Below are 23,875 nucleotides of genomic sequence, written 5' to 3'. Positions count from 1 at the left end.
CGTTAGCGTCCCCCAGGGGTGCTAACAGGAGGCGCAAAGGCACCCAATTTCACCTCCATGGTTCCCAAATCTCTCCATCACTGTGGGTTTTCCTCACCTCATGTCTGGGTCTGTTGTAGACTCATTGATAGAGATTGATTGCTGTGATTGGTCAACAACTCCATTATTGCTGTATCATGCGACTACCGGGTTGGTGGAAGGCAAACTGGATGGACCTTGGTCTTTTGTTTTCTAGCGATTCCTATGTCCCTAAAACAGATGATGGGCCAAAGCTGATAGTGCAGGATGTCATCGAGGATGAAAAGAGTTAGTGAACACAATTTAAGAAGCAGTGGTTAGGCGATGCCGAGTTTCAAAAGCTTATAGGACGGGATGACCGAGGAAGAAGAGAAATTCCAGTCTGAGGCCAAGAAGGAGTTGGTGTATCTTCTAAAATATCTGCCGAAATCCTCAAGGAAATTAAAAATGTTTACAATATACTTTTTTTCCTACAGATAGTCAGAATGCTGCGTCTGTCACTCCAACCATCCCTGTCACTCAACATAATGTAACAGGTAGGGCGTGCACTTTGGTTTCTGATTACTCTGAGGTTACTTCACAGTGACTTGAAAGGTGTGTAGGATTCTATGCATTACGGGCAGCCCGTTTGCACTGATCCATCTCAGGGTTGTATCTCCTTGAATGGAGCTTCAAGCAGGATCTTGAGAAATGTTTGATTGTTGTTAGATTCTCTTCTAAAGATGTGCATTCGTACCCTTTCATAGTCCCACTGTTTTTATAAATCGATTGCTGTTAAAAAGGAATGTTGTTTTTTTACTTGGGAATCCTCGGTGAAGGGCAAAGGACCATGGAACAGAACAACACAAAGGATCCAATGAATAGGAGAGAAAATGGAACGTCAGAAAGTCCAGGTATGGTTGGGTTTCAAATTGCCAAAAGATTAGCATGTAAAACTAAAGGTAAAGAAAGAAAGACTTGCATTGATATAGCGCCTTTCACCACATCAGAACGTCCCAACGTGCTTTACAGCCAATGAAGTACTTTTCTTGAAGTGTAGTCAGCTGTTGTAATGTAGGAAACACGGCAGACAATTTGCGCACAGCAAGCTCCCACAAACAGCAATGTGATGATGACCAGGAATTAAGGATTAATATCTGGTGAGCAAAACAGGAGAATAATCATAAGGGCATTTAAAAAAAATAGTTTTTCTTTCATCATCTTTGAATACTTTTGCTTATTTTTACAGTGCAAAATAGTTAAATTAGTAATCATTTTGCTAAGTGATTTTATTCACTTAACTATTCTCTTAGCCGTTTTCACCGTTGTATCAAGTTTGGCAAGTAGTTAACAATAGAATGCAAACAGGTTTGCAAGTACAGTACTGTAAAAACAGTCACCGTTATGGATAACTGAGTGTATTTATGTCATTTGTGTCCTGGTCAAATATTTATCCCTCAATCAACATCATACACGGATCATCTGGTCATTATCACATTGCTGTTTGTGGGAGCTTGCTGTGCACAAATTGGCTGCCGTGTTTCCTACATTACAACAGTGACTACATTTCAAAAAAAGCACTTAATTGGCTGTAAAGTGCTTTGGGACGTCTTGAGGTCGTGAAAGGTGCTACATAAATGCAAGTCTTTTTTCATTTGCTTCATTACAACAGAACACATTACACTGCAGTACAGCAAATCGTTAAAAAAGGGCATAACGTTTTTTAAAAAGAGGCCTTTAAAAGAGTTTTAACCAGTTTGCTGCAAAAACATGGGCAAATTATAAGCATCACAAGGTTTGAGCATTATCACCTGATGAGATGTATTTCACACTTACACAAAAGCACCTGTCACATTGATTACCCAATATGCTTGACCTCAAGCACCCGATGAGGTGAAAGGAGTTGGTTACTAGGTAATTGTCACACTCAGACAAAAACACTTAAAAAAAACTTAACACATCAGCTTTAGCGAGGCAGTGCAACACTTTAAATGCAGGCTACGTTTATTTGCAAAAGTCTCTGGCGTGAGACTTGAACCCACAACCTTCTGACTCAGAGGCAACAGTGCCACCCACTGAGCCACAGCTGACACAAAGTGAGGCAAACTGACAATTTGCACCACAAGTGCGTGGGACCATTTCTGATGGGTGTGTCTTGTCTTCCAAGGGGACCAAACAGTTTGTCTGGAATGTGTAATTTGATCCAATCATTGTCACAGGGAGGCTGCTCCAGTGAAGCTGCGCCAGTGCAGCCATGACAGTGGCATCTACCTCTAAATGTGGTCACCAAGAAAAGCAAGCTAAGACACGTACGGCCTGCCCTGTCGACCTCCTCCCAAACATCAATTGAGTGATATAACATGCTGAACTCCGGTGCACACGTGGAGCTGTAACGTTGGTTACGCATGCGTGGCTCTGCTGGGGGCGGGACGGTGTTAATGCTCCGCCCCCATACAGTGCGCATGCGCAGAACGACTCAAAATAGTTTGTACAAATAATCACTCTGTTAAATGAATAACTCCAGACTTTTGCAAATTAGTTGGATGTTCTATTCATTTAATAGATATTCATTTAACGGGGACAGCTATTACTGGAAAACATAGAAAAGGGATTTGTGCATGGAGATTTTATTCTATTAAACATTTTTTATTCTTTTATCAGTTATTCATTTAAGTAGGTTTGACTGGATTTAAATTTTGGAGATGTATAAAAGGCTGTTGGACTGTGCGGGGTGGATGGAGGCGGGAGGTCATAAGAATTAGGAGCAGGAGTAGGCCATACGATCCCTCGAACCTGCTCTGCCATTCGATAAGATCATAGCTGATCTTCAACCTCAACTCCACCATCCCGCCCAATCACCATGTACCTTGATTCCCCTACAGTCCAAAAATCTATCGATCTCAGCCTTGAATATACTCAACGACTTGGCCTCTGGGGTAGAGAATTCCAAAGATTCACAACCCTCTGAGTGAAGAAATTGCTCCTCATCTCAGTCTTAAATGGCTGACCCCTTGTCCTGAGACTATACCCGCTAGTTCTAGACTCTCCAGCCAGGGGAAACCTCTCAGCATCTACCCTGTCAATTCCTCTCAGAATCAATGGCCCAGTAATTCCGGGCACAACGCGTGAGTACGGACGGGGTACTCACGCGTGTGCCCGGAGGAATTGCCAGTTTTCAGCATGCACAGCGCATGTGCTGAAAACCGGCATTTCCTGTCCTCTGACCCAAGGGGTTAAGAGGCAGAGCACGCGCGACTGCACAGGCAGCGCGTGCGCAGTGAAATTCTTTTTTTTTCAGCGTTGCGCGCGTGTAAAAGCCTCCGGTCTTTACGCGTGGAAAAACCAGACGTAAGTATTTAGTTTTTCAGGTAAGTGGGCTTTTAGTACAATGTAGAATTTTTTTTTCCACAGGTTTGTTATTTTTAACGAATTTACAGTAAGGTAAGTTTAGTTTTAGACCCTATTTTTAAAAAAATTATTTTTTTCAAAAAATTGATTAATTGTTTAAAACATTTTTAAAAACTTATTTATAGTTAATATAATCAGTGGGATGTTTTTAAAATTTTTATTTAAAGTTAAAGTAGTGTTTTGGCAGCCCATACTTTTCATGAGTTTGACAGCTCTTACTGTCAAACTCACGAATGAGTTTCCCCTCCCCTGATTGGCTGCACAGTGCTCACCTGATCCCAGCCGGCACATCGCACTAACTACGCCGCTGGATCAGGTAAGCATATCGTGCCGACAGCTGAACCGGGCCTGTGACAGGAAATACAAGCAGGCCCGGGCTTCAGATGTCGGCGCGCAGGGTGAGTGCACATCGGGGGCTTGCACGCACGGCAAGCCCCCGATCCTAATTTCAGGGCCTATATGTTTCAATGAGATCACACCTCATTCTTCTAAACTCCAGAGAGTATAGGCCCATTCTACTAGGTCATGTGATGAAACCTTCAGGAATACGTCCAACTAGAGGTGGCGACCCTAGTTGGATGTCTCTTGCTTTCATTCCTACCCAACATCAATATAGAGCCGCCAATAGTTTCTCTTTCCATGCCCCATGCTCCAACCTTGGTCCCTTCCTCTCCATTGTCTATAATCTTGTCTTTTATTTTGTTCTTGGAATGTGGGAAACACTCGAATGATCATGTTTGTCCCTAAATAAACCATGGAGGTCTGAATCTGTCACTGTCATGGTTGACTTCACTATAAAGAGTATTGCATCCCCAATTTCCTTTGCCTCACCACTGGCGGCCGGGCATTCAGCTGCCTGGGCCCTAAGCTCTGGAACTCCCTCCCAAAACATCTCCTCCTCTCCCTCCCCCTTTAAGTTGCTCCTTAAAACCTACCTCTTTGACCAAGCTTTTGGTCATCTATCCTAATATCGCCTTATGTGGCTCGGTGCGAAATTTTGACTGATAACTCTCCTGTGAAGCACCTTGAGACGTTTCATTATGTTAAAGTTACTATATAATTGTTGTTGTGTGTGAGAGATAAAAACTGGTGAGGAAAATTTGGCCAGTTCAGCCTAACGCAATTCCCCTGAACAGAACTGTGCTGTATCTTTTGATCTTTTTCACTAGACCTTAAAATAATTGAACATGTCTGCAATGCTCCCTCTAAGCTGCAGGCGTGCACGGCCACGCAGTAATCTGCACGGTACCGTGCAGGCCGCTCACAAACGTTTCCATTTGATATACTGCGCATGTGCAGAAATTTAAAGGGACCGCGCCGCTCATTGCAATAAACAGGCCGCACACGACAAAGACAATTTAGAGGGAATACATGCCGCATGGTGCAGTAATGCTCTTATTGTTTTATTGTAGATTCTACAGAGGACAATGGAAGATCCTTCGACATGAGCATGGGGGCTACTGGAATTGGTTTTGGTGTTTGTGTTTTGGTACTCATCTATTTAGTCACATATTTGCAACTCAGAAAGAAAGCTATATTTCTACACAGGTAGGCTTCGAATGGTATTTTGATAATACTTAATAACATTTTCCTCTAATCAAAATATCCCTTCAGGAGGCTGAACTGTCTGTAACTGGAAAACTCACTCCTCTGGCTGCGCACCAAGGAGCGGTGCTGTGCTCTTTAACAATAGCTTATTTCAACAACAAGTGGGCCTCAGTAAATTGTGCCAAGCAGTAGATTTGTACCCACCATTCCCCCTTAATGTGACAACATCCTGACCAAAGGACTGCCACCTAGGGGAAGGTGGCAAGTTGAAGAACCGGCACTTTCTCATAAGGAGGGAGATAAGAAACTAAATGACGAATCTGCCTCTTGTTAGGAATGTGAATTTTGTGATATTTTATAGACAAGAAGGCTGCAGTCCTGAGTCTATATTAATAATGAGTTCAAACATAAAGTCAAAGACACCTGCAGATTAATTAAAGATTAAATATTGCACAAACTCAATACCAACACCTGAGGTTACAAAGGATGCTTTGCCACAGCAGATACACACATTACGCCTCCAGATGTCTCCATTCTTTATCTTCCAACCTATGTCGATGATCTTACAGCATTTATACAGTTTCCAGCTGCATTAATCCGATAGGCCTCAGCGTTCCATAACCCTTTACCCCAAAAGAAAAGTATGAATTGCCTTTATATAGCACCTTTCACCACCTCAGGACGTCCCAAATCGCTTTAGAGGCAATCAAGTAATTTTGGAGTGTAGTCACTGCTGTAATGTAGGAAACACGGCAGCTAATTTGAGCACAGCAAGATCCGACAAACAGCAATGTGATAATGACCAGATAATCTGTTTTTAGTGATGTTGATTGAAGGATAACAATTGGCCCTAGGACACCGGGGAGAACTCCTTCGAAATAGTGCCGTGGGATCTTTTTACGTCCACCTGAGAGGGCAAACAGGGACTCGGTTTAGCGTCATTCTAAAGACGTAACCTCTGACAGTGTAGCACTGCACTGTATTGTTTTGTTTCTGTTTAACAAATTTTGCTTGATTACGCTTCTGTGAAGCGCCTTGGGACACTTTACTATGTTAAAGCTGCTGCTTAAATGCAATGTTGTTGTTGTTGTTGCAGAGAATGCTGCAGTAATTTTTTGTACAGTTATTGTACAATTAGTTGCTTTTGCAGTCTTTATTTCATAGATTTAGCTACAGAATTTAATGTAAAATGAAACTTAATATAAGTGATTCTTTCACGTAAACTGGATCTCTTAACTATTTCTCTATCTTAATGTCCAGTGCCTCACAGCATTGGGCTTAAAATGCATTGGCAGAGGTTTAGGATTAGCTCAGTTGACTGCCATCTCCCCATGAGATCTGTGTGTAGTCCAGACACCACAAGAGATACAGAGGAATACAAATATATTTTAAATTCTAAACCGCTAGTCTCTTTTCATTCATAGACACCATTTATGATATGGAAGTACTTAGAAGAAAAAAAATACTTGCATTTATAATCATGCAGTGAAATATGTGGAGTAGGCAAAAGTGGCAGCCATTCTGTACTTCTACAATCTCGCGAAACACCGCGCAGAGAGGAAATCTCCCACCGCTCACCAATATTTCTTCGTAATATATACAATGCACAGTAAAATTTTAAAAATCTACATAAAAATTAAGGCTCAGGCCACATCAATTTGACAATTATTTTGCTATATTTCTAGGACAACAGAGAATACTTCAGAACAATCTCGGGTAAGCTTTTCTCACTTGAACATATTTTTATTAAGTAATAAAACACTCCTATTTAAATAATAAATTATTTGTTTCATACAGAGTCTGAGAATTTTTTTTGCAAGCAGTTTTAACTGTATATTATGATAAAACAGTTACAGACAGGGGTGAAAATGTGTCCCCCGTTTCATCTGTGGAACTTGGCCTTGATTTCAGTTGACCACTGGGTTCCTACAAAGCCAAATCAATTGAGAAATCATGAAGCTTCAGGCATTCCTCAATGGATTTGGCGTTGTGAAGTCAAACATTATACTATCACGCACAACCTCCTTTGCAAAGAAGTACAAAAATCAGCCTTTCCCCATCTCCCCCTCCAAATATCCCCTTCCTCTTTTGAACATGGAGTGGAAGAAATTCATTATAGCCCCATTTGGGATGCTAACTTTTAAAAGTTGAAAAAATTAGCACCAGGTGTAATGTCTTTCAACTTTTAAAACATTCGGTTTTGGGCTCCCGGAAGGAAGTGGTGAGCTAAATCAACACAACAGGCAGCAGGCGGGGCGGTAGGTGTTAGATCCGTGGTTCAGTGGATAAATAATCACACGGATGCTGTACATTAACAAATAACAGGTCTTTACTGGAGGAGGGTAACCTCTAGACTGGGGTACAGAGGCATGCGCACAGCTTATATACCGGTGTGGTCACTGCCGGTACTACAGTATACAGGAGCTGTAAAAAGTAGTTCTGACTTAAAGGCACATACACTACAATTCCTCCCCTTTTAGATTAATAATACCCCCTTAATATTCAAATAACAATTATATTTTTACATGTACATTAAATAACAAAAGTCCATTTATAGATTCAGTCTTTGGGGCGGCTTCCTGACCCTTTCGGGATAGCGCCTTTCCAGAGGTTCTTGTTCTTGGTGCAGAGGCGATTCTGACCCCTTTTCATTGGGTAGTTCATCGGGTTCCACTGCTACTGGGTCTGACGTAGATGCTACCGTTATGTCGGGTTCATCCCCAGGTACTCGAGACATGGGGTTGACGCGTTCCTGTGACGCTAAGATCTGATCGACGTGGCGTCTCACAATGTTCTCCCCGACATCCACTGCGTACATTAATGGCCCCTGCCTTGTACATATCATTCCGGGTTGCCACTTCTCTGTTCGATAGTCATGGGTCAAGACTGGTTGCCCTACATTGAAGCTCCTTGTCGGCTTCTCATTGATGTGCTGGAATTGTTTGTCCTCAACATTTCTTCGCACATTTGGTCTGAGCAAGTCCAGACGAGATCTCAACCTTCGGTTAAAGAACATCATGGCCAGGGTCTGGTTGGTAACTGCATGTGTCGCGTTTCGGTAAGCTAATAAGAAATTGTCCATCTTATGTTGTAGTGGAATTTCCTCGTCGCACATGGCCTTTATCGCCTTCTTAAAGGTTTGTACGAACCTCTCAGCCAATCCATTGGTGGCTGGATGATACGGGGCGGATGTGTAATGCCTTACCCCATTCCTTTTCATGAATTTTTGGAACTCGTCGGACACAAACTGTGGTCCATTATCAGAGCAGATCTGCTCTGGCAAACCGTTTCTGGCAAATATGGTCCGTAGAACTGCAATCGTTTTCTCTGTAGTGGTTGAAGACATCTTTATCACCTCAGGCCACTTTGAATGAGCATCCACTGCTATTAAGAACATTGAGTCCATGAATGGACCAGCAAAATCAATGTGCACTCGTTGCCATGGAGAGGAGGGCCACTCCCATGGGTGTAGAGGGGCATGTGGTGGTGCATTTTTGACCTTCTGGCATCCTAAGCAGCTCTTAGTTAGGTCTTCGATTTGTTGATCGATTCCCGGCCACCACACATAAGCCCTAGCAAGGCTTTTCATTTTCACTCCTCCCAGATGACCTTCATGTAGCTCATTTAGCACTCTCTCCCTTAACTTGGGTGGAATCACCACTCTGGATCCACACATCACTGTCCCCTGGCATACTGACAGCTGTTCTCTTCTGGATGAGAATGCTGGCAACAGTGAGTCGCCATGTGTTGGCCATCCCCTCACCGTCAATTCATATACCCGTGTCAGCGTCGGATCATTGCGGGTCTCCTTCTCTATATCCGCGTTTGTTACTGGCAATTGTTCAATTATCGACGAATAAAATATCTCGATAGGGTCCACTGCTGGTGCTTCCTCCACAGTAGGCAGTGGCAGGCGCGATAGCCCATCAGCGTTCCCCTGCTGTTTCGTGCCTTTATATTCTATTTCATATTGATTCGCCCCTAGAAACAGGGACCATCTTTGTAACCGCTCTGCAGTCATTACTGGCATGCCCTTCTTAGGATTAAAGATGGAGACAAGTGGTTGGTGGTCAGTCAGCAAGGTGAACTTCTGCCCATGCAGATAGTGGTTGAACTTTTTTACTCCCCATACTAGGCTGAGGGCCTCCCTGTCAATCTGGGCGTAGTTGCGCTCGGCTGAGGTTAGTGACCGAGACGCAAAGGCTACTGGCCTCTCCAACCCGTCTGGGAATTTGTGCGACAGCACCACTCCAATGCCGTAGGGTGATGCATCACATGCCAAACGAATTGGTAGTGCTGGGTTGAAATGGGCCAACACCTCTTTTGATGTGATCAATTCTTTACACTTCTGGAAAGCTCGTCTACGTTCATCATCCCACTTCCATGGTACCCCTGTTTGCAGTAGGGTGTTCAGCGGGTGTAATACCGTAGACAAATTTGGTAAGAACTTGTGGTAATAGTTTACCAGCCCGAGGAACGACCTCAGTTGTGACACATTTTCCGTTGCTGGAGCCTTGACTACTGCCTCAATCTTGTCAGGGGACTTATGTAACCCCTCTTCATCGATGACGTGGCCGCAATACGAGATCTGTTTCTGGAAAAACTCGCACTTGTGGCGATTAGCTCGTAGCCCATACTCCTTTAATCTGGTGAGCACCTTCTGCAAGTTAGCGAGGTGATCACCGTCATTTTCGCCCGTGACCAAGATGTCATCCAAATAACACTGGGTCCCTGGAATCCCTTGCAGGACCTGATCCATCGCCCTTTGCCAGATAGCCGGAGCCGAGGCTACTCCAAACACCAGCCGGTTGTATTGATAGAGACCTTTATGAGTGTTGATCGTAAGGTAATGTTTCGAAGCTTCTTCTACCTCCATTTGCAAGTACGCCTGGGCTAGATCAATTTTGGTGAAGCGTTTACCACCAGATAGCGAGGCGAAAATATCCTCAATTCGTGGAAGCAGATATTGCACCGTGTGAAGGACTGGGTTCACTGTCACCTTAAAATCCCCACAGATGCGGACCTTCTTTGGTTCCCCAGGCGTATTACTCAACGACCTCTTCATTACAGGAATGATGGGTGTAGCCCACTCGCTCCAGTCCACTTTGGACAGTACTCCTGAACGTTCCAACCCTTCCAGCTCTGCTTCAACAGCTGGTCTGATCACATAAGGCACTGATCTGGCCTTCAGAAACTTTGGGCTTGCATTTTCCTCTATTTTAATTGTTGCTGTTATTCCTTTTAGTGTTCCTAGTCCCTCCTGGAACACTTCTTTTGCGTCAGTTAGCATTTTTGACAGTCGTCCAGGTGTGACGTCGTCATCCTTTTTGGCCTCAACCTTCAGTGCCTGTATGGAATGCCAATCTAATTGTATCTTCCGGATCCATTCACGTCCTAGCAGTGGTGGTCCTCCATTTGGCAATGCATATATATCCATTTTAGGTCTTTCCTGGCCTTTATATGTCACTTTCACCCTTATTTTTCCTTTGGGGTAGACTTTTTGCCCCGTATACGTCTTCAAGACAATCTCTGTAGCTTTCAAGGGTATGTGTGAAAATAGCCGCTTGTAGTCTCTTTGATTTATGACTGTTAGAGCTGACCCTGTGTCCAATTCCATTTCCACTTGGACTCCGTCTATCTTGAGTGTAACCATTTCGGTTACATTATGTAGTTTCAGACAACCCAGCTCCTTGCTTCCGGAGTCTGTGTCACTTTTCTGTTCGTCTGAACCACTGTCCATCACCTGGTGTACCTTTTTGTACTTTTCCTGTGGAGATTTCTTACTGTTGGTTTTCTTCCCAGACCTGCAGACTCTTGCTATGTGTCCTGCTTTCCCACACTGTCTGCACACTTGGTCCTTGAACCAACAATCTTTCTGGTCATGTGTTGTTCTGCCGCAGCGATAGCACTTCCCTGTTCCATAGGTCATTTCGTTGGTGCCATATTCTTGCGGTCTCCGTTGTATCTCTGCAGCGCCCCTTGCGGCTGCTTCGTGTGATACTGCTATACTGAAAGCTTTGTCCAGCGTAAGGTCCTTTTCTGATAGAAGCCGTTTCTGGGTTCCTTCACTTTGTAGCCCACACACAACCTTGTCCCTTAACGTGTCTGCTAGTCCCGCTCCAAACTGGCAGTATTTCGATAGCTTGCGCAGTTCCGTTAGGTACTCAGCATTGCTTTCATCTTTGTGTTGGTTCCTTTTATGGAACTTAAATCGTTCTGCTATCAGCAGCGGTGTGGGGTTTAAGTGGTCCTGTAGGATTTCTACTATGCTTTCAAAATTCTTGTTTACTGACTTCTCTGGGGTTATTAGATTTCGCAGTAACCCATAAGTTTTTGCACCCATGGAATTTAACAGAACCAGTGCTTTATTAGCATCTGGCACTTCATTCGCCCTGCAGTACACCTCAATACGTTCCACATATGTCGCCCAATCTTCGACTTCATTGTCGAACGTAGAGATACTGCCACTCTTCGGCATCCTTGGTTGTGCGTTAACTATCACCAATGGCGTCTCCCGCGCTTTCCTTCCTTCCCGCACTCGCCCTTCTTCTCCGCTGCGGCTTCTCAAAATGGCGTCTCCCGCGCTCTTCCTTCTCCGCGGCTCAATGGCGCCTCCCGCGCTCTCCCTGCTTCTCCGCGGCTCAATGGCGTCTCCCGCGCTCTCCCTGCTGCTCTGCGGCTCAATGGCGTCTCCCCTTGCTTCGCCCCGCGGACCCTGATCAGCCCGTGATTCCTGGCTGTGCTCTGCGCGTTCTTCTCTTGATATTTGTCGCCGCCGCTCAGTCTAGAACCCGGCTGTTTCTTACCCTCTCTCTCTCCGGTTTGCAGCATTTTTCCTCGACGCAGCTCGGTGTTCAACCCCCGGCTGCGCCCTGCGCTCTTCACCCTTTCTTACCCCGTCGACGCTGCTCGGCTCTCTCTCTGCCGTTGGTCGGCTCCAGCCGCCGCTGCTCGGGAAGGGTCTGCTCTGGACCCGTCATCGGTCTCTTACTGCTTGTTGTGGCTGGGGAACCAAGCCCGGCTCTCCACAGCCTCCCCAGCGAAGTTGGATCTCTGCCTGACTGCTGGGCGGTTGCTCGTGGTCGATGCCCGTGTTCCTGGCCTCGACTATTTTTTTTTATGTTGCAAGTAGATTCGAATCGACACTCGTCGCCACTGTTAGATCCGTGGTTCAGTGGATAAATGATCACACGGATGCTGTACATTAACAAATAACAGGTCTTTACTGGAGGAGGGTAATCTCTAGACTGGGGTACAGAGGCATGCGCACAGCTTATATACCGGTGTGGTCACTGCCGGTACTACAGTATACAGGAGCTGTAAAAAAAGTAGTTCTGACTTAAAGGCACATACACTACAGTAGGTGTTGGGCCGTGCAGCGCTGCTGCATTGGAAGGCTCCTTCCCTTCCTTAAATTGATGGGACTGAAGGCCAATAAATCCCCAGGGCCTGATAATCTACATCCCAGGGTACTTAAGGAAGTGGCCCTAGAAATAGTAGATGCATTGCTGGTCATCTTCCAGAACTCGATAGACTCTGGAACAGTACCCATGGATTGGAGGGTAGCTAATGTTACCCCACTATTCAAAAAAGGTGGTAGAGAAAAAGCGGGGAATTATAGACCGGTAAGCCTGACATCGATAGTGGGGAAAATGCTAGAGTCCATTATAAAAGACGTAATAGCAGAGCAGTGACAGGATCAGACAAAGTCAACATGGATTTACAAAAGGTAAATCATGCTTGACTAATCTACTGGAATTTTTTGAGGCTGTAACTGGTAAAATAGATAAGGGAGAACCAGTGGATGTGGTGTATTTGGACTTTCAGAAGGCTTTCGATAAGGTCCTGCATAAGAAATTAGCATGCAAAATTAAGGCACATGGGATTGGGGGCAAGGTATTGACTTGGATAGAGAACTGGTTGGTGGACAGAAAGCAAAGAGTTGGAATAAACGGCTCGTTTTCCGAGTGGCAGGCAGTGACTAGTGGGGTACCGCAAGGATCGGTCCTAGGACCACAGCTGTTCACAATATATATTAATGATCTGGACGAGGGAATTGGATGTAATATCTCCAAATTTGCAGACGACACAAAGCTGGGTGGGAGGGTATGCTGTGAGGAGGATGTCGTGAAAGTCCAGTACGATTTGGACAGGTTGGGTGATTGGGCAGAAACATGGCAAATGCACTATAATGTGGATAAATGTGAGGTTATCCACTTTGGTGGCAAAAACAGGAAGGCAGATTATTATTTGAATGGCAATAGATTGGGAGAAGGGGAAGTGCAAAGAGACCTGGGTGTTCTTGTGCACTAGTCGCTGAAGGCAAGCATGCAGGTGCAGCAGGCGGTTAAGGCGGGAAATGGCATGTTGGCCTTCGTAGCAAGAGGGTTCGAGTACAGGAACAAGGATGTCTTGCTGCAGTTGTACAGGGCCTTGGTGAGACCGCACCTTGAGTATTGTGTGCAGTTTTGGTTGCCTTACCTGAGGAAGGACATTCTTGCCATGGAAGGAGTGCAGCGAAGATTCACCAGGCTGATACCTGGGACGGCAGGAATGACGTATGAGGAGAGATTGTGTCGATTGGGCTTATACTCACTGGAGTTTAGAAGATTGAGAGGGGATCTCATCGAAACGTATAAAATTCTGTCAGGCCTGGACAGACTAGATGCAGGAAGGATGTTCCCGATGGCCGGGGAGTCCAGAACCAGGGGTCATAGTCTAAGGATAAGGGGTAAGCCATTTAGGACTGAGATGCGGAGGAATTTCTTCACCCAGAGAATGGTGAACCTGTGGAATTCTCTGCCACAGAGGGCGGTGGAGGCCAGTTCATTAAATATATTCAAGAAGGAGTTGGATATATTTCTTAAGGCTAAAGGGATCAAGGGATATGGGGAGAAGGCAGGGACCGGGTACTGAATTTGGATGATCAGCCATGATCTCATTGAATGGCGGAGCAGGCTCGAAGGGCCAAATGGCCTACTCCTCTCCTATCTTCTATGTTTCTATGTTAAAGGGAAGGGCCATCGCTGCAGGCTCTGCAAGGGCAAAACATACCTGGTCCCTGACGGCAGCCGCGGTCCAGCCCGATGAGCGCGATGCACTGCAGCAGAGTGCCAGGCTCATCGATCGCTGGAGAAGAAAACAGAAAGAAACCCAGAAACAGCATTTCAGATTTTTTGTTATTTACCTCGGCCACCTCTCCTTTAAGTATCGCCCCCAAAGCGCCCGGCCTCCTGATGAACGCCTCCTGCAGCTGTCGGTGTTTTCGCCCAGCGATGCTGCAGGGGCGCAACCAAAGTTCGGGTCCAGGGTTCTACCGGGGCGATGCGCACGTCATGATCTCCGGATGAAGGAGATCGGGGCGCAACGCCATACCACCACCGCAATCCTCCTGCCGAATATCGCGGGTGTCGGTCGGTAAGTGGTTAGCGCCCCGTATTCGCCCCCCCCGGAGGCGATAACGGGAAGCACAAAGGTACCCAATTTCTCCCCCAAAGACTCCTACAGGTACACAATCTAGAGTCACGTCAAAGTGGCCATTCTTCAAATGTAAACCTAGACCGCGAGTGTCACCAGGCTATTCAATTGTGGGGAGATCACAGTTGTGCCCAACCTTGTCTCCACGTGACATCTCATAAACTTTGCAAGAGGAATCACTGGATGTCCATCTGGTCAATATTATCCCTCCCTTCCCTTATTCCTGGAATGAGAGGGTAGTCCTATGAGGAGAGATTGAGTAGAAAGGGCCTATACTGTCTGGAATTTAGAAGAATGAAAGGTGATCTCTCGCTAAGTGGTTGGCCATTTAGGACTGATATGAGGAGACATTTCTTCACAAAGGTTGTGAATCTTTGGAATTCTCCACCCCAGAGAGCTGTGGATTCTCAGTAGTTGAGTATATTGAAACCTGAGATCAATAGATCTTTGGACTCTAGGGGAATCAAGGGATATGGGGATCGGGCGGGAAAGTGGAGTTGAGGTCGAAGATCAGCCATGGTCTTATTGAATGGCGGAGTAGGCCTGAGGGGCTGTATGGCCGACTCCTGCTCCTAATACTTATGTTCTTATGTTCCAGCTCAGGAGGGCCGAGGCCAATTAGATCACCTCGTGTCACTGTGGCTAAGATCAGATAATTCAACACAAACAAAATTATACACAAAGTAAAAGCCTAAAGCATATTGAACATAGGATAAAACACAGTATAATGTGTTACAAAGTTGTAATTGGGGGAGTGAGATTAAATCATAAACTGCAGGAGCAACCTTCTAGCAGTGTCTCAACTTCATTTCAACCCAGGGATGTCTTACTGTCTTTAACACTCTCCAGTCTCTGTCAGAATGAGCTTTTGGGGAACTAAAAATGGAACTTTTCTAATAATTTCTTTAATATTTATTATTAATTCTATTGCGATTTTGCTGCCCAGTGTGGTATTAAGGTATAGAGCCCTGGATGGTCCCAGATTTGTATTGAGTTTGCTGATCCTGGCTGACCTCCCACGTTCTACCCTACATAAACTTGGTGATTCAAAATTCGGCTGCCTGTGTCCTAACTCGCACCAAGTCCCATTCGCCCATCACCCCTGTGCTCGCTGACCTACATTGGCTCCCGGTTAAACAACACCTCGATTTCAAAATTCTCATACTTGTTTTCAAATCCCTCCATGACCTCGCCCTTCCCTATCTCTGTAACTTCCTCCAGCCCCACAACCCCCCGAGGTATCCGCGCTCCTCTAATTCTGCCCTCTTGAGCATCCCTGATTATAATCGCTTAACCATTGGTGGCCGTGCCTTCTGTTGCCTCGGCCCTAAGCTCTGGAATTCCCTGCCTAAACCTCTCCGCCTCGCTACCTCGCTTTCCTCCTTTAAGATGCTCCTTAAAGCCTACCTCTTTGACTAAGCTTTTGGTCACCTGCCCTAATTTCTCCTTATGTAGCTCGGTGTCAAATTTCTTTTGTCTTATAACGCTCCTGTGAAGCGCCTTGGGACGTTTTACTACGTTAAAGGTGCTATATAAATACAAATTGTTGTTTGTTGTTGATCTCAGTTAGGACAGGAAACTGTACTCCAGTATGAAACAGTACACTTAGGCGAGGAGGAAAACAATTGTGAGGGATTGCATAATTAATGTGTACACCATTCTAACAGGTTAATAGCACGGTACTGTACTTTAATCAAGGAAAATAACACTAAATGTTTATTTTTAACTTACACTCTAGGACAACCTGCAGTGCACCACAGTACAGATATTTGATCAGGACAGCGTCTACTCCACAGTACAGTTATCTGATCAGGACATCATCTACTCTACAGTACAGGCACCCAGTCAAGACATTGTATACTCCTCAGTCCGGGTACCCAACCAGGACATCATATACGCCAAAGTACAGAAGCAGGACACTGTACAGAATTGTAATGAACATATTACTTATGCTCCAGTGCAGACTTTGAACGTAGCACCCCTGCCTAACACAGCAATAAAGCAGAAGCCACATGTTGTATATGCCACACTAAAGAAGACCAATGTGACTTCGGTATGACACAGTAAAGATATCTCAAATGCAGAAGACACAATGGAGATACCACGTTTGTCACAATACAGATTATGTTACATTGTTTTATTTACTTCTTTCTTCTTTTAAAGTTAGTAATTAATTTCCAAGGATGTGGTGGAGACTGGGGTTAAAATTACACAGAGTAATATTAACATCAGTTTTACATTTTACATTTTGGTGCACACTTTTAGAAAGAACTTGTATTTAAATAGGACCTTTCTCAGCCAATGACGTAAGTTTGAAGTTTAGTCACAGTTGGAATGTAGGGAAACATGACAGCCAATTTGTGCACAGCAATGAGCTAAATGGCTAAGTAATCTGTTTCGTGATGTTTGTTTAGTGATGCTGATTGTGGGACAAATGTTGGCCAGGACACCGGGGATAACTCCCTTACTCTTCTTCGAATAGTGTCATGGGTGGGCAGATGGTCTCAGTTTAACGTCTCATCTGAAAGATGCCGCCTCTAACTCCCTCGTTACTGCACTAGATTAGATTATGTCCTCTGGCGTGGGGCTTAAACCAAAGGTGAGAGTGCTACCACTGAGCCAAGGCCGACACCTTTTACGAAATTTATGGGTCAATGCCTTTATTAAAATAGAGAACAGTGGACTTTCATATAATGTTGTTGTTAATGTCACATAGTGCAATTGCAACAACAACTTACATTTACATAGCGCATTTAACATAGCAAAACGTCTCAAGGCGCTTAACAAGAGCGATATCAATAAAAACATTTATGACAGTGAGCCACAGAAGCAGATATCAGGACAGATGAACAAAAGCTTGGTCAAAAAGGTAGGTTTCAAGGAGCATCTTAAAGGAGAGAGTGGTAAAGAGGCGGAGAGGTTTAGGGAGGGAATTCCAGGGCTTAGGGCCCAGGCAGCTGAAAGCACGGCCACCAATGGTGGAGCAATTAAAATCGGGGATGCACAAGAGGCCAGAATTGGAAGAGGGCAGAGATCTGGAAGGCTTGTAGGGCTGGAGGAGGTTACAGAATCACAGAAACGCCACAGTGCAGATAGAGGCCATTTCGGCCCATCGAGCCTGCACCGACACATATCCCACCCGATCCCCGTAACCCCTACACCAACACATATCCCACCCTATCCCCGTAACCCCACGTATTTAATCCCCCTAACACTAAGGGTCAAATTATGATAGCCAATCAACCTAACCCGCACATCTTTGGACTGTGGGAGGAAACCGGAGCACCCGGAGGAAACCCACGCAAACACGGGGAGAACGTGCAAACTCCACACAGACAGTCGCCCGAGGCCGGATTCGAACCCGGGTCCCTGGCGCTGTGAGGCAACAGTGCTAACCACTATGCCACCATGCAGATAGGGAGGGGGCGAGGCCATGGAGGTAAAAGATTTGAACGAGATGTGTGGGCTTGTGTAATATTCACACAATTTTAAGTGATTCCAGTTTAGAGAAAAAGGAAATTGGCCCAAGATTTTAATCACCTATTATGATTTTGGGGAGATTATTGGGAGGCAGGGGTATATTTCCAACCGGTAAAGTTCATGTGTTAACATTCCTACTACATTCCTCTGTGCCCTCATTTTAAAATGAATGGATTAACACCAGCCTAAAAATAGAGCACAGAGGAATTTAGTATGAGCACATTAAAAGCTCATTGATCAGAAAATAGACTCTAAAGTCTCAATTCCACAGTTTGTGCAGTCTTTTAATTGGATCGGTTTTCTCAAAAACATTTAATGGCAATCTGTTATTACTTCTAATATGTTGTAGTCTGGTAGATTGTTTAAATAACACCAGTCATCACATGGCACATAAGGCATAAATAGATTGCGTGCAACTTGAACTGCCAGCTGGAAAATATGCAATCGACATAAAAATATATTCCTTTTTTGGTATGAAATTGTTCACAACAATACGATCGTCAATCAAAATGGCAGGTTCGCCCGATTTTTCTGCTGGCAACACTGTTAGTGGGATTGGCAGCAAATCAATCTATCCTGGCACACTTAGAGTAATGCTGCTTACACATCTGTTCCACAGCAAGATACTTCATTGGTGTAAGTGATGAACATCTTATGAATTCTGGTGCAAAAGGGAGAATTGGTGTGACCCAAACAACAACATATAACAAACGCACCGCTCATTATCAATTAATTCCTGTTTGAAATATGACTCACCTTCTACATTTTCACAATTTCTTTTGTGGTCACGAGCCTATCTTTGCACTTGAACCAGCCACTGATTCCACGATCGGGTGCTCCCAGGGAACGCAAGTTGGGAAATTAGGGCCATGTAGCCAGTGATCCATTATCCTCGCTGGGAGTGGCGCGAGCGCTGAATCAGCCCTAAGGCGTGCTCCAAATAGCACAAACCTGCATTGTATGTACCATTCTTTTTATAAATTATGATGATTTATTTTGTTAACTTTTTATTGTTGCAATTTAGAGTTAATTAAAATAATATTTCACACACGGTGTTTCCTAAATTAAATTAGGTGCAATTCAAAAAGGATTTTAGGAAACGTTTTTAAAAATGTCATCACTGAGGTAAAACTATCAGTCAATAACTGCTGTAAGAAATCCTGTGTTGTCAGAACTGGCTTGTGAAATGTTTCTGGTGAAATGGGGAATATTTTCATCAGCAAGTTGTCCTAACAGTTACGGTGTATGTTTAACGATAATGTGGAGATATGTTTATTCAGTTACACATTTTGTTCCAAAATTGTCGCCCTTTAGTGGAGTGTGAATAATGTTTATTATAGTGCTAGGCAGGGCGTGAAGCAGAATACAACAGATGTAATGCAAATTCTACTCACTGTAAAACCATCAGTGTGGGAAATATATATTGATACGGAGTTAAAACAACAAATTATAAAATAATATACAAATATTTTCTTCTCTTTAATATGTTCTTAGTTTGTGTTTGATTTTCTTCAAATTGCAAATGGGAACTAATTAAAAATATTGTTTTCAAAATTAACATTTTGACTATTTTACAGTTCATTCAATAGGAATTAAAACAGAAGATTAAATTGAAAGATGATACATTTTGGTAGGAAGAATGAGGAGGGTCAATTTAAACTAAAGGGTGCAATCCTACAGGGGATGCATGAACAGAGAGACCTGGGGCGAGGGGTATATGTGCACAAATCGCTGAAGGTGGCAGAGCAGGTTGAGAAAGCGGTTAAAACTGCGTACGGAATCCTGGGCTTCATAAATAGAGGCATAGAGTACAAAAACAAGGAAGTTATGATGAACCTTTATAAAATACTGGTCTGACCGCAACTGGAGTATTGTGTCCAATTCTGGGCACCACACTTTAGGAAGGATGTGAAGGCCTTAGAGAGGGTGCAGAAAAGATTTACGAGAATGATTCCAGGGATGAGGGACTTCAGTTACGTTGATAGACTGGAGAAGCTGAGGTTGTTCTCCTTAGAGCAGAGAAGGTTGAGAGGAGATTTCATAGAGGTATTCAAAATCATGAGGGGTTAGTATTTCGAATGCACGGCCTGAAAGGGTGGTGGAGACAGACTCAGTCGTGGCTTTCAAAAGAGAATTGGGTAAGTAGCTGAGGGAAAAATGTTTTCAGAGCTACGGGGAAAGGGCGGGGGAGTGGGACTAGCTGAAGTGCTCCTGCAGAGAGCCAGCATGGGCTTCATGGGCAGAATGGCCTCCTTCTGTGCTGTAACGATTCTAAGATTCTAGAGCAGAGAAGGTTGAGAAGAGATTTGATAGAGGTGTTCAAAATCATGCAGGGTCTAGACAGAGCAGACATTTTAAAGTAATTCATTGTCGTAACAAAGATAGAGCTATCAACCTGTGACATGCGTCACTTATATAGATGTCATTCTCACCATATGGTAACTCTAAAATGGATACTGTAAACTGCAAGTCTGTCTCAGAGACCTAGAGATCTCTGATCAAAACTTAGTCAAATTAAAGGTTACTTTGAAAAACAAGAGTTGCTTTAAATGTTAATTCTGTGATGAGCCTGTCAGACAAGAGTGTTTGCAGCAGGTTTCTTTGGCTTACAGATCAAGAATGATCATTTACACAAGGCAGGAGAGAGTAGTTAACATCTGTGGAACTGTACTCCAGCAAGAGTAAGCATTTCAGGAGAAATTTCTTTTAAAATGTTATGTTTTGGAAATGTGTGGCATAATTATCATAATTTGCATTTATCCTCTAATCTGCTATGAGTATTATTAATTTCACAAGTTGCATTATTTGTGACATTATTTTAATAAGTGGCCAAACATGAAGTTGAGAGAGAGAGATGACAATAAAGATGCTGAGATCTTATAACCCTTCTAGCACACAGCGAATGACTGCTGCTTTGAAATGTTCTTGTAATTTTTATAGCCCCTTGAATTGTCCTCGATTCACCAATCTCCTGCTCTTTGTTCACGAAAAGTAGCATCAATCGAGTTAATTACCCCATTTTTGGAGTCAGTTTAACACCTTGGCTTCTTGGAGCTCATGAAAGAAAATAGAAAGACTTGCATTTCCATAGCGCCTTTCATGACCTCAGGACGTCCCAAAGCGCTTCACAGCCAATGAAGTACTTTTGAAGTGTAGTCGCTGTTGTAATGTAGGAAACGTGGCAGACAATTTCCGCACAGCAAGCTCCCACAAACAGCAATATGATAATGACCAGATAATCTGTAAATGGGAGACATATTTAATTTCACTTGCACTTTCCTCTGTGCTTCACTCATCAGTCTTTCTTTTAAGTTCATATTGTTGTATCCGTGTGTTAATAGAGACACTGAAGGCAGCAGTTGGTTTCACAGGTGTTTACTGAACAATGTCTGGAGGTGAACTAACTGATGCAACACAATATACAGGCTTATATAGCCCGAGTGGCCATTACCGGCATTACAGTACACAGGGGGCTCTTAAAGGCACATACACTACAATTCCTCCCCTTTTAGCCAACCAGTACATAATATTTTAAGTAATCATTAATTACATGTTACAAGAACAATAATCTACACATTGCTGCAGTTAATCAATTATAAGTCAGTCTCTCTGGAGGCTTCCTGACTCGGTCCGGATAACGCCTCGGTGGTGTAGTAGTTTCTGGTGGTGTAGTAGGTTCTTTTGGCAAGGCTGATTCGGCTTGAATGCCAGTGTCGGGTTCATCTGGTTCCAGTATCACCGGATCGGAGGTAGATACTATGGGTATCTCTACTTCATCATTAGGCGTATAGAGTTGTGGTGTAGGTTGTCCCTTTTCAGATGACTCTATGATCTGGTCAGCATGGCGCCTTATTATGCTTTCTCCAATGTCCACGGTATACATCAGCGGTCCTAGTCGTGTGCAAATAGTTCCAGGCTGCCATTTCTCGGTACGGTAGTCCTGGGCCAAAACTTGTTGACCTATCTGGAAGGTTCTAGTTGGCCTTTCATTCATGCCTTGAAATTGCCGGTTCTCCACGTCCCTTCTGATGTTTGGCTTGATCAAATCCAGCCGGCATCTTAGGCTTCTATTGAAGAACATCATGGCAGGAGTTTGGTTTGTAACCATATGTGTTGCAGTCCTGTATGCAAACAAGAAGTTATCTACCTTATGCTGAAGTTTTATGTCTTCATTACCCATGGCCTTTATGGCCTTCTTGAAGGTCTGGACAAACCTTTCAGCCAATCCATTGGTGGCGGGATGGTATGGGGCGGACGTGTAGTGCTTAACCCCATTGTTTTTTAAGAACTTCCTGAATTCTTCGGACACAAATTGTGGTCCATTATCAGAACAGATCTGTTCAGGCAGCCCATACCTGGCAAATATGGTCCTTAATACTGTGATGGTTTTTTCCGTGGTGGTGGAGGACATCTTTATTACCTCCGGCCACTTGGAGTGTGCATCAACCGCGATTAAGAACATTGAGTCCATAAATGGACCAGCAAAGTCGATGTGTACCCTTTGCCATGGAGATGAGGGCCACTCCCATGGATGTAGAGGGGCTTGTGGTGGAGCGTTTTGGACCTTCTGGCATCCTAGGCAGCTCTTGGTCATTTCTTCGATGTCTCCATCGATACCTGGCCACCATACAAACGCCCTGGCTAGGTTCTTCATTTTCACCCCACCCAGATGCCCCTCGTGAAGCTCCTTTAGCACTTTCTCCTGGAGTTTGGGTGGAATCACCACTCTGGATCCACACATCAAGGTTCCTCGGCACACTGACAGCTGTTCTCTTCTTTGCGAGAATGCTGGCAACAGTGGTTCGCCATGTGCTGGCCATCCCTTCACTGTTAAATCGTAGACTCATGAGAGAGTCGGGTCATTTCTCGTTTCCCTTTCAATGGCAGAATTTGTTACTGGTAGACATTCGACTATGGTAGAGTGGAACATCTCCACTGGGTCTACTGTAGGTGCCTCTTCTACCGTTGGCAACGGTAGGCGTGATAAACCGTCAGCATTCCCATGCTGTTTTGATCCTTTGTATTCTATGTCATATTGGTGTGCCCCTAGAAAAAGGGACCACCTCTGTAGCCTTTGCGCTGTCATAATGGGAACACTCTTTTTAGGGTTGAATATGGAGATGAGGGGTTGATGGTCAGTCAACAAGGTAAATTTTTGTCCGTGTAGGTAATGGTTGAATTTCTTCACTCCCCATACCAGGCTGAGTGCTTCCCTGTCGATTTGGACATAGTTACGCTCAGCTGAGTTCAATGAGCGTGACGCAAAAGCTATCGGCCGTTCCGAGCCATCAGGGAATCTATGCGATAATACCGCTCCTACGTCGTAAGGGGATGCATCGCACGCCAGTCTGATTGGCATTGATGGGTTGTAATGAGCCAAAACTTCCTTGGACGTGATTAAATCTTTGCATTTATGGAAGGCACGTTTACAGTCTTCGCTCCATTTCCAAATTACTCCTGTTTGTAGCAGTTCATTAAGAGGGTGCAGAAGAGTTGATAAGTTCGGTAAAAATTTATGATAGTAATTTATCAATCCCAGGAACGACCTTAATTGTGAAACATTTTCAGGTGCTGGGGCTTTTATGACCGCTTCAATTTTTTCAGGTGACTTATGCAACCCTTCCTTATTAATTATGTGGCCACAATATGATATTTGTTTCTGGAAAAATTCGCACTTGGGGCGATTTGCTCGTAGGCCCCGTTCTCTCAGCCTAGTGAGCACCTGCTCCAAATTGGCAAGGTGCTCGTTGTCGTTTTCTCCTGTTACAAGGATGTCGTCTAGGTAGCATTGAGTCCCCGGAATCCCTTGGAGGACTTGCTCCATAGCTCTTTGCCAGATAGCTGGAGCTGATGCTACTCCGAAAACCAGTCGATTGTACTGGTACAGGCCTTTGTGTGCATTTATCGTGAGATACTTTCTAGAGGCCTCTTCAACCTCCATCTGTAGATATGCCTGTGCCAAGTC

General features: G+C 44.3%; 2 protein-coding genes across 2 annotated transcripts in view; both read left to right on the top strand.

Annotated features, from left to right (window-relative positions):
* LOC147100267 (uncharacterized) overlaps window positions 1–16,570 on the top strand; it is a 29,902-nt gene extending 13,332 nt beyond the window's left edge. Inside the window, exons 4-8 of the mRNA XM_085968225.1 lie at window positions 495–589; window positions 1,247–1,340; window positions 4,818–4,953; window positions 6,639–6,669; window positions 16,169–16,570. Coding sequence (XP_085824351.1) covers window positions 495–589; window positions 1,247–1,340; window positions 4,818–4,953; window positions 6,639–6,669; window positions 16,169–16,489 — 677 coding nt within the window. The 3' untranslated portion in view covers window positions 16,490–16,570. The remainder of the gene's footprint in view (window positions 1–494; window positions 590–1,246; window positions 1,341–4,817; window positions 4,954–6,638; window positions 6,670–16,168) is intronic.
* Window positions 16,523–23,875, top strand: part of LOC147100266 (uncharacterized) — a 49,516-nt gene continuing 42,163 nt past the window's right edge. The window contains exon 1 of the mRNA XM_085968224.1: window positions 16,523–16,535. Within this exon, the coding sequence (XP_085824350.1) occupies window positions 16,523–16,535 (13 nt within the window). The remainder of the gene's footprint in view (window positions 16,536–23,875) is intronic.

This window comes from Somniosus microcephalus, chromosome 26 (assembly GCF_052327205.1).
Source record: "Somniosus microcephalus isolate GS21.2 chromosome 26, FLI_Smic_1.0, whole genome shotgun sequence".
NCBI lineage: Eukaryota > Metazoa > Chordata > Chondrichthyes > Squaliformes > Somniosidae > Somniosus > Somniosus microcephalus.
Note: the sequence above shows the minus strand (reverse complement) of the source record. Positions and strands in the feature narration are given on the sequence as shown.